This window comes from Rhinolophus sinicus, linkage group LG04, assembly GCF_036562045.2.
Source record: "Rhinolophus sinicus isolate RSC01 linkage group LG04, ASM3656204v1, whole genome shotgun sequence".
In the NCBI taxonomy this organism is placed as follows: domain Eukaryota; kingdom Metazoa; phylum Chordata; class Mammalia; order Chiroptera; family Rhinolophidae; genus Rhinolophus; species Rhinolophus sinicus.
Window position 1 is genome coordinate 111,284,850 of NC_133754.1, and position 14,940 is coordinate 111,299,789.

General features: G+C 52.6%; 1 protein-coding gene across 5 annotated transcripts; it reads right to left on the reverse strand.

Annotated features, from left to right (window-relative positions):
- Nucleotides 1–2,864: 2,864 nt before the first annotated feature.
- On the reverse strand, nucleotides 2,865–14,727 carry NXNL2 (nucleoredoxin like 2). Of its 5 annotated transcripts, none has more exons than XM_074330223.1 (4): nucleotides 14,089–14,275; nucleotides 13,554–13,905; nucleotides 3,902–4,031; nucleotides 2,865–3,799 (listed from the first exon to the last, which is right to left on the reverse strand). In XM_074330223.1, exons 2-3 carry the CDS (start codon nucleotides 13,853–13,855, stop codon nucleotides 3,926–3,928), a joined length of 408 nt encoding a protein of 135 aa, XP_074186324.1. In that variant the 5' UTR covers nucleotides 13,856–13,905; nucleotides 14,089–14,275; the 3' UTR covers nucleotides 2,865–3,799; nucleotides 3,902–3,925. The 5 variants fall into 5 exon arrangements, 4 of the variants coding, with proteins under 4 accessions (XP_074186324.1, XP_074186322.1, XP_019576700.2 ...); XR_002136615.2 differs by lacking the exon at nucleotides 2,865–3,799 and adding an exon at nucleotides 6,223–6,540 and having other exon boundaries at nucleotides 3,841–4,031; nucleotides 14,089–14,273; XM_074330221.1 differs by lacking the exon at nucleotides 2,865–3,799 and having other exon boundaries at nucleotides 3,841–4,031.
- Between the last annotated feature and the right edge of the window lie 213 nt (nucleotides 14,728–14,940).

Consider the following 14,940-nt stretch of genomic DNA (forward strand, 5'->3'; position numbering starts at 1 on the left):
GCCCAAGCTAACTGATAAAGGTGCCAAGAGGTTGTAGGTAGGGACAGGGGCCCTGTGAGCACTGAGTGACCTGTCACCTGGGACTAGAGGGACCTGTCTCCTCCCCTTTGGACCTATGTCCTGGGAAGCCCTGGAAGAGAAAGAGAGACACAACCATCTTCCTAGCAAACAAGTTCTCAAATGACGTCTGCTGAACGCAGCAGGAGTGGACAAAGGCTGACAGGATTTCCTGAAATGTGAAGAGACCTCTGCTTGTTATACAGAAGGATGGACTGACCCCTCCCTTAAATTATGTTCTCCTGACTCCAAGGTTCTTGAACAGAGGGGGATAGTGTTGTTTGTTTTCTGGTTTTCACTGTAGCACCGCTGGGTAGGGTGAGGGTTAGAAGCACATCTGTAACTGCCGTGGCCAGTCGGGGTCTGTTTGTGGACAGGCCAAGCTCCCAGAGCTAAGTTACTCCAGCACCTATCCTGGGCTATTGGTGGGGTCCATCTACCTGAACACCGGGAAATAGGAAAGAACATTTGAAGTCCATCAAGTTTAGAACAGGGATGAATTTTGACAGCAAGACAGTTGGTTTATGGGTTTGTGTGTCTGTTTCATCAACATCCTCACAGCGTAAGCACGCCAGAAATCCTGAGGCAGTGGGCCTTGCAAGGAACCTTTGCCACAGAAACTCAGAAGGTGGCGGTGGTGCCCCTCAGAGGGGAGCCACCCATGTCTTTGGTTTCTCCCATCATCCCTTTCAAAGCTGGGAGAGGAAGAGGAAAGCATGCCTCATCAGGTGAGGATTGCAAACAAGAGATCACCTGCAAATATATTTGCCGAAGTTAAAACTGTTCTTTCAGCCTCTCTTCTCCTGTAATCCAGAAGCCTCACAAACCTTTTTCCCACAAAATCTGCTCCGTGGACCAGGAAAATCCCCACGCCATCCTCTTTAATCTGTTGACCTTGGGCTTTATTTCAGCCCATTGGTTATGTTGGTTCTTCCAGGAAAGCCCACTCAGTGAGAGGCATGTGAGGCCCAGGGCTGGCCTCACAGGACACTCGGTGAGTCTGTTTTGAAAGGTCATGGAGCACAGCCGGCCAGGGGGGTGGTGGGGGGAGACAAGCACAGAGCACTCTCCTGGGCGAATTCCACGTCCTTCAGCGAGTAGGCAACATTGTTATCATATCCCGGGCTCTGCAATTCAGAAACATTCCAAAATGACTCCCTCCATCGCAGGCAGATTATTCTCTGGTCCAGCTCACAGCAGATGGTCATTATCACCATGAAGAAATAATCACACACCTGGGAATCGCCTCAGAGCTGCTCGCAGGGGGAGAGGGTACTGAGTTCTTGATTAAAGGGCCTGGTGTTGTGGGCAGCTGTCCTTGCAGCTTCCACCAGCTCCACCCTCCTCTCTCACCCCTGAGCCTGAGCCCTGCCTGAGGTCCCCATGCTCCATCACCACCCTCATCACAGACCATTCAATGTCTGCCAGCCCAAGAGCTTGACAAGTACCAGGTGCTTGTCAAATGAATGAACTAATTAATATTCAAGAACTTGTATTGATATAATGAATGCATTTCTGCCCCAAACCTAAGATGATTACTCATAACAGATAAAGTCATCATGACACATATATAAGGAAAGGAGAATAAATAAAATGACTTTTCTGTTTCAGAAAAATAGGGCAGTGAAAGAACATAGGAAAAAATAATTTACGCCCTATCACTGAGAATGCTGACCCCAAAATCATGAGGCCTTAATCCCAGAGATTCTATTTACCTGGAATAATAAGACATCTTTATATGATGTATAAAGGAAACATGGTCTGCCGTGTCCCTAACTAGCCTTCTCCCTGTCACTCTGCAGCCAGATAAAGAGAATGTCCTCCTTACCCCGTAAGATGCGCCACCTCCCTCAGTCACTAAGAAGAGCCCTCTGGGTCAGTCCAGGTCCCATGGGAGGACACGCAGGAAGACAAGGAAACCATGTAGATTGAACCATAGACGCCAGAATGTGCTGTGTGACGAGGACTCAAGACAGAAGAAGCGGCATGGGGAATAGAGCCATGTGGGCTGACCTCTGGGAGAGATTTAGGAGGGAGACCTGGGGAGCAGACAAGGGGAGTTGTAGATGTGTAGTCTTTTGTTGTGGACTGGATCTTCTCAGTTATTTTTCAAACAATGCAAGTAACCAGTGGAATTCCTCTTTAATTACTGTTGCCAACCAGGATGTTGTTCTTTGAGAGAGACTGCACCCACGTGGCAGTGGGTTTTGTGTGGAGTAGAGGGGTATGGCCGGGGTTTGAAGTCTGAGATTCACACCCCGCTGTACCAGGATTCAATCATCCTTTTAGAACTTAGTCCAGGCCAGCTTTACCAGCGTCCCCACCTGGGGTGTGGAAAGGTTGCGTTCCACCACTCTCATTCTCCAAAGACAAAGTCAGAGAGATACTGCAGATATAACATTGAATACACAATTACAATTGTGGAGACATTATAAAGATTAGAAGTTCATGTTTAAAGCAGAAAACTAGGGCGATCCAGTGGCTTAGGCAGTTGTAGCGTTGTGCTCCTCACGCCGAAGGCCGCTGGTTTGATTCCCACATGGGCCAGTGAGCTGCGCCCTCTACAGCTAAGATTGTGAACAACGGCTCTTCCTGGAACTGGGCTGCTTTGTTCCAGCATGAGTGGCAGGTGACCATGCTAGCAGGCAGCTGACGAGAGCTGCCGTGAGCTGCTGTGAGAGGCCGACCAATGGCGACCAACTGCGTCAGCAGCGGGGAGCGCAAGGCTCATAATACCAGCATGGGCCAGGGGGCTGTGTACTACAACTAGACGGAGAAACAAATAATAGCTTAAAAACTCGGGGGGGGGGGGGGGGAAGGGCAAAACAAAATAAAAAATAAAGCAGAAAACTAGACTTACACAGCATTCTGTCAATTCACTAACTTAAATTTAACATTTTAAAGGAAGCTTCCTTGTGGTGTTCAAACTTAAAATGAACTCTTCTCAAGGCTCAGGCAAACAGGCAGGCTGAACACATGCACGTAATTTCACTCCCTGACAGCCCTGACAGAGACAGTAAGACAGCAACAAAAGGGTTTTTTAAATAATGGAAAAACAAACGAAGAAACAAGAACTGTTTGGAAGCTCTGTAAGAAAACGGGGTGGCAGATGACTGCAGCCCATACACAATGAGCCTGCCAGCGCTGAGGACGGGAACCACCTGGTTTGCACCAGGGATTCCTCCAAGGACTGAGCCCCAGTGGCTCCTGATGCCCTTGAAGTAGAGACACAGCCCATATTAGGACCCGCAGGATCTGTTCATGATGTCCTTAGACTCTAGAGTCCATCCCCGCTGGACAATTCGGGTTAGGCATGTGGCAACTATTGTCGCCTGAATGTTTGCATGCCCCTAAAATTCACATGCTGAGGCCCTACCCCCAATGTGCTGGTAGTTGGAGATGAAGCCTTTGGGAGGTGATCAGGTTTACACGAGGTCACGAGGGTGAGTGGGGCCCGTGGTGGGATTAGTGCCCTTGTAAGAAGAGGCACCAGGGCTCTCTCCATGTGAGGACACATCGAGAAGGCTGCCTGCAAGCAGGAAAGAGCCTTCATCAGGAACGACCTTCATCACAGACTTTAGCCTCCAGAGCTGTGAGAAATAAATGACGGTAGTGTTCTGTGATGGTGGCCCAAGCTGACGAGGACAGCTATGAGGCTGCACATGTCAGAAGCTCCTCACTCGCACTTATGGTTGTCAGCAATGACACTGCTGCGGCCCCGGCCTACATGAGGGTCTCGCGGCTACAGGGTAAAGATGGAAATCAGTGAGTCCTCACAGGGAAAACAATGACGGGTGACTTTAGTGGGACAACATATGTATTGAAACACCAACAGTGCCTTTACCTCTGGAAGACAGGACTTCCCCCCTCATTTTCCACAATGAGCAAGTTTTGCTATACAAGTGGCAAAACGGCACTTGTAGAAACAGCAGCCAGTCACACAGTTCCCTGGTAGAAGGCTCGATATACTCTGCCTGGAATGGAGAAATGAATTGTTAGTGATGTTACTAAGGGACAGGGCTCTGATAACAATAATAGTGTAAAGGACGGTCACTCTCCCAGCCTGGGCCATGCCCTGGGGGAGCAGGCACATGCCTGCAGGGTAGGTACAGCTCTGCAGTGGCCTCTGCACAGGACCTTCCCTCCCTCGAGGTGCCTGAATCCCAACTGCATGCAGCTCCAGGAGCTCCCCAGCCGCAGCCACGCTGTTCCAGCCCACGGAGTTAGCATGGGTCTTGGGCTCCCTGGTGGAAGCCATGAGCGTGTTTACCAGGAGGGCTGTATCTCCACTCCGGCTTTTAAGAAGTCCATGGTTGTAGTTACACACACACACACACACACGGTTTGCAAGAGATGCCCACCCATCCCCAAGAATGTGTGGTTGAAAATACCATAATTAGATTATAAATGTTCTCACTGAAAAAAAGACATGGCAACCATGTGACAGGGGGTAGGCGTTAGTTTAGCCATGGTCATCATTGTGCCATATATAAATGTAGCAAATCAGCATACTGAACACCTTAAACTTACACAATGTTGTGAGCTAGTTATATCTCAATGAAGCTGGGGAAAAACACCACAATTAAATGAGTATCCCATGTATTGTTTTAGGAAGATAACTGCATTCCTACCTGCTTTATTTCTGGGGCAAATAATTCCACCCACTACATTGTTAAGTCAGCGCATGGACCCCAGTGACACTGCGCCTCAGTGTCCAGTGGAGAGAACCTAACTGGTAGAGGACAGGAGAGGGAGGTCGAAGTGATGGGGCCATGGAGTCCCCAGCTCTGCTCTGATTAAACCAACAACATGGTCTCACCCTCGAGGACTCAGCTCTCACCTTCTGGTACCAGAGCAACCCAGCGCCTCCGTCGCTGTGCCCCACACTGCTGCGCACAGGGGCTCTTAGGGGAACTCGGGGCTTCCTGGGTCCCACAAGGGACAGCTTGGCTCCAGTTCCCAGCTGAGGGACCCATCAGCCCAGCGGGGTGGCAGATGGGGACTGGGCTAGAGGTGGATGTCAGTATTTCAGGATTCCAGTCATCGCGATGACAATGCAGTTAGAAAAGACAACGGAGGGGCTGGCCAGGTGGGGCAGGCCGCCAGCGAAAGGAGGGGCCCAGGGCTGGAAACTGGTACCCGGACAGCTCCCCTCTTGCTGTTAGCAAACACTGTGCATGGGCTTTTGTTCACTCGGATCCATAAGCATCTCTTAGGAGATGTCAAGGTTTGATCTTGAAGATGTGGCTATACAGCCTTGAAATTTTCACCTCTTTCTAGGATATGATGACGCTATTAAAAATAAATGTGAGGGCCAGCCCGGTGGCTCAGGTGGTTGGAGCTCCATGCTCCTAACTCCAAAGGCTGCCGGTTCGATTCCCACATGTGCCAGTGGGCTCTCAACCACAAGGTTGCCGGTTCAACTCCTGGACTCCCACAAGGGATGGTGGGCTCCACCCCCTGCAACTAAGATTGAACACAGCACCTTGAGCTGAGATGCCGCTGAGCTCCCAAATGGCTCAGTTGGTTGGAGCACAGGCTCTCAACCACAAGGTTGCCAATTCGACTCCCGCAAGGGATGGTTGGCTGCGCCCCCTGCAACTAGCAATGGCAACTGGACCTGGAGCTGAGCTGCGCCCTCCACAGCTAAGATTGAAAGGACAACAACTTGACTTGGAAAAAAGGCCTGGAAGTACACACTACTCCCCAATAAAGTCCTGTTCTCCTTCCCCCAAAATAAAAAAAATATAATAAATAAATAAATGTGAGAAAAGAAAACAAAGAAAAGAAAAGAATCCCAGGAAGACTCATAATTGGAGACTACCCCCTTTGAAAAACAGAAAAAGTGTTTGAGAACAGTATTTCCTGAGAGCTTCACTCGCTTTGCCGGGAGAAAAAAGAAAATCAGAGGTCTCCAGTGGAAATAAGTTTGTTTATTAAAGCATTGAGATTCTGCAAACTTTAGTAATAAATGGAGCTGTGAAACCACATCCTTATAATAAATAGATCTCCAGAAAATGTGTCAATAAATGTATTGCTTTAAGCCTTCACACGTTTTGCGTAGATTTCCAATAGCTCAGTGTGAACACAGTTAACTGAGGCGGAGAAAACTGTGCTGAGAATAATGAAAATAGCTACAACCAAAAGCAAAACGGGAGGACGTACTTCCTACGGAGTGTTTTCTTTCTGCCACATCTGAGTGCTTCTGCGCTGACATAAACTGAACCGGTCCACAAACTCTTCTCCCTGTGTTCTCCCTGCATGCAGCAGCCGGTGTGTCGCACACCTGTCCAGGTCCCCAGGCTTCCCCCACTTCAGACTGAAAAATTCTGAAAGACGTCGGCCGCCTCCACCCAGTTCCGGAAGCAGGCCCGCCCCCGCTCGCGGATCTGCTTGCGCCCTTTGTCCGTGATGACCTCCCCGCTGGGTTTCAGGATCACAAGCTTGGGCGTGGCTGTGATGTGGTATCTGGTCCTCAGCTCGCTGTGGGAGACAAGAGGGCAAGCCAGGGGTCAGCATGGGGGCCAGAGGTCCCTTCTAAAGGGACCAGGGCCTCCCCTGTGCCCACAAGCCTGGCAAAGCCTCAGAACCCAGCCCGCTCGTGCCCTCCTCCTGCGCTGGGGGGGGGGGGGGGGCTTTCACCCTCTCTCCTTCTTGCTCTTTTCCAGTCCAGACCAGTCCTATCCCAGAAAAGTGTCTACAGTGGTGGGTCTGCCACAGGGGACAATTGAGGCCTCAATATGTGGCTGCTGTGCCTGAGGGACTGAATCTTTTATGTCAATTTCAATTTAAGAAGCCACATGTGACTAGCAGCTAGTGGCTACTGTATTACAAAGTGCAACTCTAAATCCACAAATCAACCCAATAAATTGATATCCCTCTCTGCATCTCAAGAGGTTGAAAAATATGAGGTAGATAGAATGGTGAAAGTTAAAATCACAGGAGTTCTAAATAAATGCAAAGCCTTATTCAACTCTCTGCCCTGCAAGTTTAAGGACACGCTGATTAACAGTACGATGAACCATTTCTTGACTACTTTCCCATCAAGTGTAACCCCATGAGTGGCCTTTCTACAAAATGATTTGTATTTATCTAGGGAAAGGAGCATTGTCCTTCTTAGTTTCCCAAATCTCCCTATAACCTTCACAGGGATTACTGCCCTCAGGACAGGACAGCTGATGAAAATCCCCTTCCTGTGTCTATGACCAGCTTGCAAAGGCTTCACGTCAACAGTAATCTGATTTGCCTCATATGTCACCCTCAGGACTGTGAATCTGAGTAGAAGAGAAAATGCTTAAGACCCTCCTGTTACCAAATCTTCCCCGACATCTCCATTAAGGTCTTCCCACACCCAGGTCAAAGACAAGACTCAACTGGAACAGGAAAACAAACCCAGTACCTACACCCGAGAAAGGGAGAATATGCCTTGTTTTCAAACGTCTAGGAGACAGTGACAAACTGGCCGTGCTCTCAGTCACACAGGGGGTCTTATTAAATTTCAAATAATCAGTAGCACAGAGACCACTTAGACCATAACGTAATGGAATTGGAAATCAATAAAAATAATTTTTTTGGAATGAGCTTAAGAACGAAATAACCACATGTTATATGTGAAATAGCAATGCAGACTACAAAATAACACAGAGCAATATGGAATATACTACAGATCCCAAGCTGGAGATACAATTTGACACAGTTAGGAAGCTGTGGTCTTAAACACCCTTATCCAAAACTAGAAGGCGTCTAGAATGAGTTCTGCCCTTAATTCAAGAAGCTAGAAAAACAATGATGGAGCAAACGCAACAAAAGCAGAAAGAGGAAAAAGACTGAGGACAGAAATCACTGAAATAGGAAATGAATCAAATCAGGATGAGCAATAAAACTACACCTGGTTCTTAAGAAAGACTGAAAAACGGAGCAAAGCTCTACCAAGACTGGGCCAGGTAGAGGGAAGCCAGGGACACAGGCAGACGGCTCTTGTCACTCCTGGAACACATGGCAACTACTGGAAGGCCTGTCCCTGAAGGAAACCCTGCACGCGGCTGCCAGTCCAGCAGCGTCTGGAAACCAGTCCCCACATGTCCTCTACTTACATGAGGAGGAAAAAGGAAATGGGAGGAAAAGAAATATGGGAACTATTACATAAAAATGACCATGAATAATGAGAAAGACACAATACAGATGGCCCTGATATAATAGCATCGCAGGACTGACAAGCCCGAACCACAAACAGAGTGGATGCAAATCCACATCAGACTGCAGACTGAGGGACAAATGGATCTGTCACAAAGAGCCACACAGGTCTGGGCACTCAGGCAGGGCCAATGAGAAATATAGCAGAGATGACCCTCTCCAATGTTTTAAGAATCCTGCACAACCCCTGAATTTTTTCTCCACACACATAAAACAAAAATATGAAACAACCCAAGTAACTCGCACAAAAGCTGTGGGGACATGACCAGCTTTGTCTGGCCGTGTGGGCAGGTGGGTTATGTCAGCACCTGACTCTGGGCAGTGGAGGCAGGGCATGCAGTGCCCACCCTGCCTAGTAGGGAAGAAGTGGCCCTGCTGGAGCTTTGCCACCCAAGGCCTTGGGGCTTACCAACAAGGAGGAAGAGCCTGGTGGGCTTTGGGAGGGTGGTGAGGTGAGGGGATCCTGGAGGCGGAGCCCACCTGGAACCTGACTCAGCCTCTGCATCCCTGTCAGGTCCCATCACTGCTGCCGCTGGTCCAGGGTCCAGCCTTTGGGCAGCATGTCCGGAGCAGCAGCACCTCTGAGTGTGGGGTCCCTGGACCAGCAGCAGCAGCAATCACCCAGGAACTGTCAGAAATGCAGTCTCCTGCCCCTGATGGTGGGCGTGGAGCCCCCTTACCCAAGTTTGCCAAACCTCCCAGGGCCTCCTGCATCCCCTCCAGGTACCAGGAGGAGAGGGGAAAGAGCAGGCCGGAGCAGAAGCTGAGGACGGGCCCTCCACAGCTCGGGGAGCAGAGGCCTGTGGCTCGCTGCTCAGCCTCCATGACCCTCCTTCAGAAAGCATGCCTCCTCTACTTTCTGCATTAACCAGCTGTGTGACTTGGCAAGCTATTATAGTTAGTCTCCCTACATCCCTGATTCCTTGTCTGACCGCTGAATAACAGAGCCGACTTCCTGGAGTTGTTGCGAAGATGAAATGAGTAATACATGTACAGCTTAGCTAAGGGCTTGGAGTATAGTAAGTACTCAACAAACGCTGGCTGTTCTCTTTGGGTGGGAGGACCCAGTACCAAGTTCAGCTCAGCCTTGTGCGGTCAGCAAGGCCTCGGCCCCGGCTATACTGACAGTACACGAATGAGTAGGTAGCACACTCAGAACCAGTGAGCTCCGTGGAGCACTTACTTGTGTGCTAGGAAAGAGGACGATGTGAGAGTGTGCAGCCCACCACAGCAGCCACTCTGTCATTGTGAGAGACTGCATTTGCCAGGTGGCCACTGGCTACAGCCTGAGCATGAAGGACATGGCCGAAGGCAGAGCCACAAATCCTCAGTGGCCTCCCACCTCCCTCGGACCAGCTCCTGGGTGCTGAGTGTTCCAGGTAAGCTGATCAATAACCTTTCTTGTTTAGGCTTTGCTGTTGTTTCAATCACTTGCAACATTAAATCAAACTCTGAGGCAGTCAGGGGAATGCAAGGCAAGCTGGGTTTTGAGGAGCACAGAGGTTTGGAATAGACATTTTGTTGCTCCAGGTAAATCTTCAAAAAAGTCACCAGTGTGGGCGCTCAAATCCCCATCCAGGCAGCGTCTGCCTGGGGACAACTGTAACCTTGGAACCAAGAAAGAGGCACTTAACCACCCGCCTCCCCTGCAGTCATCTCAATCCCCTCTGGGCACTGAGCTGTGTCCAGAGAGAGGAGACTGTGCCTTGGAAAGGAGAGAACCTTGTCATTGGGCAGACAGAAGTCATTATAACTGGGCATTTAACCATTTGGGGGAAATCGAGTTCCCGATTCCTCTTTGCCCCTGGTGCTGGGTGCTGTTGCTACGTTGGCCCCCTCGCTTCACCTAATGCAGTGTGTCCTTGTCCCTGGCACAACCACTTCTAGGTTGCCATGGCAACTCCTGGCCCCAGTCTCTTTCCATCTCAACCACCAGCAGACTGTTACAGAGGAAATCTATTTGCTCCAATCACCCATCCAACAAGCATCCTGCAGGTGCCAAGCACTGGACAAGGTCTGGTCCAACCTTAGGGCTACAAAGGACCCCCCCCCAAAAAAAAACACACACACACACACTGCTACACAGCGTGGCACTGCACTCGAGCTATGAAGGGCACAGGTCTCCCAGGCCAGAAATGCTCCAGGTGTCTCCAGGGGCACACAGGAGGGGCTGCCAGGGGACTCCAGGGTTGGGGGCTGTGGCATGTGCAACCTTTGGGGATGGGAAAGTGTGTGGAGCATTCTGGAACTTCAGTTGTCCAGTCTGGATAGCACACAGGTGGAAAGGGCTGGGATGGGAGGCAAGTATGGTCAAATGCTGGGGGCGAGGCAGCCCTGTGGGCAACAGGAGCTCAGGGAATCCCTGGAGAACTGGGTTACGGCGTGGCAGGCCCAGACCTGTCTTTGATGAGACAGGCAGGTGTGAGAACAAGAGTCCTCTAAGTGAGAACACGGAGGCAGCTGGTGGGGAACCAGCGAGAATGTTCTGATGGTCCAGGATCTACATGAAGAAAGTAGCACTGAGTAGAAAGACAGGAAAGGACTGGAGAGCTGCAGATTCTGTGGATTTGGGGCCTGACTGGGATGTGATGAGTCAGGAGGCCCAGAAGGGCTAGAAACCCAGGCTGGAGAGGGCAGGGACAAGCAGTTTGGCACATGCAACGACTCCACCCCACTGCATCGAGGTCTCTAATGGAACCGTGCTGTACCCAGGAAACGAAGCTACAGCCAGCTGTCTTTTCCATCCAATCCAAACCTGTAGACCTGGAAGCCAAGTTGCTCCATGCACCTGGCCTATGGTGGGGGTCAGTGCTCAGCGCCAGAGCAGGAGGAGGGGGGTCTACTCCAGGCCGCTTTGCAGTCTACTGAGGTTCCAGAGCCTGAGTGGGCACGAGTGTTAAGAAACCATCAAAAATCCGTGTGACATCACTACTGAGCAGGTCTCGCCTGCACGGGGGGAGCATGTGACAGGAATTCCTGCTGGCAAATTTAGTTGTTCCTTCTTTCTTGGGCCCATAACAAAGAGAAGGAAGCCAGGTAGGATGGCCTGTCCTCGGTGCCAACCCCGTGTTCAGGCCTCAAAGGTCAGTCCCTCCTCTCACCCACTCTGCCACCCCTGTGGGGGCTGTGTGGTGATGTCCTCTCTTCCTCCTCAGATTCGGTGGTCAGCAGTAATCCAATGGACAGCCGCTGAGGGAAGACAGCATGGGTCCCTCACTGTGACCAAGGGGCCGAGGAGATTAGTGCCCTGGCCTCACTTGCCCACAGCAGCCAGCAGAGTGCTGTGTTCTGCACACATTAGGAGCTTCCCCACTGCTGCCTGGATGCTCCTGACAGCTTTTCGTTCTCCTTGGTGGTGGCTATTTCCATTTTGCTCCTGATCTGAGCTCATAAATTCAGGCTGGGGTAAGCAGAATTAAGGAAGCAACACCAAGAATCCCCACAGAATACCCCATTTCCTCACGTACACACAGCAGTGACAGGGTTACGGAAGTGCAGTCTGGAAAGGGGCAGGACAAGGAGCTAACTTCCCCAAGAGGAAAACTGAGGGATGAGGCTGGGTCCCCCAGGGAGATCAGGCGCCTGGCCTGACATGGCCGAATGAGGCCACCTCAGCCCTGAGCTGCTCAGATGCCTGCAGGGAACCTCAGCAGCTTCAACCAGATAACCAGGGAAGTGGAAGAGAGATCTGATGACCCTCCTCCCAGCTTGGGGCCCTCAGAGAAGCAGTAGCTGGAGCAGAAAGACGGTTCCAGGGCCAGAAGTGCCGGGCTCTGCGCCTCAAGGCACATCTGTGAAATGGGCAGTACACACCAAGTGCTGGCACACAAACAGTTGTCCTCAGGTGCGTGTGACATGTAATTATACTCAGCCTCCAGCTCACCCCATGGGTGAATCCCAGAGCTGGGCTCCGGGGCCTGAGCTCCTGGCTTGATTACTATCACTTTCAAAACTAAATGTGTGCTTTCAAAACCTGTGTATAAGTTGAGTACTAAGCAAATCAAAACACATTTTACAACCAGCACAAGACGCAATGCTATAATGCATCCTTTTGCCAAGTGAATCTCGGTCATTTGGATTTATCTGGTTCTTTCCTAGTCGTGCTGTGACAGAGGTCTGCGGAAGCAGGCTTGCCCCTCTCATCTCTTCCTCCACATGACCGAAAGGAGGTGTTGGGGGGGGGGGAGTTACACTTCCACGGAACTTCCAAAGTTAGCTCCCATTTTCAACTGGCCAGAAAGAGTGTCATCTGAGGACAATTAATTTGGTGGTTAATGCCACCGCTGAATAATAATCCCCAGAGAAATGTGGCACGTACCCCTCCCTGTAAAACAAAGCCCAGAAATTCTCCTCTGCATCTAAGGGGATGGTGGGATAATGTACTTTGTGAAGCACGATTTAAACCCAAATCTGGACGCTTACACTACAGGAGACCCAGCAGGCTGGACATTGGGCCCCTATCATGCTCCCCCTCCGCCAACCCCCCCAAGTCCTCCCTCCTACCCATCGTGGAGCCCGTGACCAGACAGAGGAGGCCTGTGGTCAATTCACAAATTCTGACATCCAACAAATCCCTGTCATGTCTTTTCTAAAGCAAGGGCAGAATGAGATCCTTGGGGCAAGATTTTAGTCGCCTCTGACATCTGTCTCGGCAGGAATCCAGGAACCAGGTTCCCTCTACAGTTGTCGGAGCAAGAATCATCTCTACTGTTAGGAAATTCCAGTCACTGGCAGTAAAAATAAAACTGCAGCGTAGCCAGCACTGGGTTTCTCCAGCCCCGGAGTTCCTGGCCTTCCCCCAGCACCCTCCCCCCCCCCCCCCCGGACCTCATCCCCCCCCCCCCCCGCACCTCGCCCCCAGCCACCACGCACTGCTGCCCTGATCAGCTACCCCCCCAGTCTCCGGTTCTGGCTGAAGTGGCCTCCCGGGTCCCCTCTCCTGCTCTCCAGACTCGGGATCTTCCCTGTGCGGTGGGGCGGGGCGTTCCGGGCTGCGGCTCCCAAGGTGGGTTCCGCTCACCGCAGTATCACCAGAGCTCGTGAGAAATACAGACCCTCCCAGCCAGAGACTGGGGTGCGATAGGGTTCGAGATCAGCAAGCCCCCGGGGTTGCGGACGGTTCAGTCTGCCAACTGCTAGAGCCTCCCTGGGAAGCTGAGAAGAGACTACAATGTACCCCAGAGCCGCCCAACCCCGACGTGTGTGGGGTAAGATCGTCCGGGGTCGGGGCTCCAGACTGCAGGGAAAGGCACGAGGCACCGGACTCGGGACGCCCTGGCGGCCCCACTCGGGGCCCCACTCACTGCCGATAGGGGTCGTGGAAGGGCAACGCTAGCCAGGCGCCCGGGAGCTGGCGCAGGAAGTCTTCCATCTCCTGGGCGCTGCGGTCGGCTGACACCAACACCACAGCCAAGGGCGCGGGCGGCAGCGTCTGCTCCACTAGTTCCACGTAGAAGTCACAGAGCAGCGGCGTAAAGTCGCGGCTGGGCGCGCACCCGGCTGCCGCGAAGTACAGCGCCACCACCTTGTTCTGCAGCACCGCCTCGGCCTCCACCCACGCGCCGCCGGGGGTCACCAGGCGTCGCCCACCCAGCACATCCACCATAGCCCGCGCGGGGACACCTGCGACGGAGAACACCTGATGGGAAAGGACACCTGGAAAGAGAAAAGGGAGAGGGCGGCAGTGAGCGAAGGTGAATGTTCACCAGCCGGTACAGACACACCTGCGGGGGCGGGGGCGGCGCTGAGCGCAGGTGGATGGTCACCTGAAGGAGGGCGGCGGTGCCCCGCCCCCCTTCGCACCGCCTGGCTCTCGGGCCGCGCAAGACTCTTCCGTACCTCGACACCAGCCTCGGCCTCCGACTGGGGAAAGGGCGTCCGCACTGGGTGGGGTCGGGGGGACACCCCCAGACACCAGCGTCCCCAGATGCAGCCCCGGCTGCTACATCGGGGCACCCGCCTCGAGAGAGCCCAGTCGCCCAGGCTTCCTGCCGCTCTAGAGCTCTCCTCTCTGCACCCCCACCCTGCCCCGCCCTGCCCCGCCTCCTCATTCCCCAATGCGCTCCGCCCCACAATCTTCTTCACCTCCCATCCCCCTTACCGGCTTAGCTATCCGTCCTGTCCCACTCCGCCCCGCAAGCTGCCTCCCGGCTCCCGGCCCCACGCGCTGTTCTCCCCTTCGCGCCCTCCCCTGCGTCGCCCACCGCGCCCTGGCCCCCAGTCCACGCCCGCTCCCCTTCTCGTCGTCCCCATTCTGTGCTCTGTCCCGCCCCACCTGCCACAGGTGTACCGCAGACAGGGGAGGTGCAGGGTTGTTCGGCCTGGAGGAACAAGGGCGGGGCGGTGGGGAGACGCGCCCAGTTCTTTCCCGGGATTTCCCAGACTTCCTGCGCCCAGGCTGGCAGGTTCCCAGAAATCTTGCAAGTAACGGGGAGATTTTCAAAGGACGTTTTTCACGGAGGAGAGTGTGAATGGGCCTGGCACTGTAGGAGGCCCTGGTATCGGCCTTGAGTCAATACACTCAGCTCTCGTCCCAGGCGAGAGAGGCACTCGCGTGGGCCGCTCTCGTCCCCGGCGAGAGAGGCACTCGCGTGGGCGTTGAATTTGTGAGGGCCAGAAAACTCAGCAATAAAAGAATTCTAGTGCAATATTTTAAAAATTCAAAATTAATGTCAAAATGTTCAGGATGAC

Bases quoted from the DNA above. Each gene is read 5' to 3' on its own strand.
- NXNL2 (XM_019721141.2), bottom strand. From the start codon at position 13,855: ATGGTGGATGTGCTGGGTGGGCGACGCCTGGTGACCCCCGGCGGCGCG. The intron at 6,541-13,553 runs GTGAGTGGGGCC...TGTCTCCCACAG, and splicing joins TTCCACGACCCCTATCGGCA to CGAGCTGAGGACCAGATACC.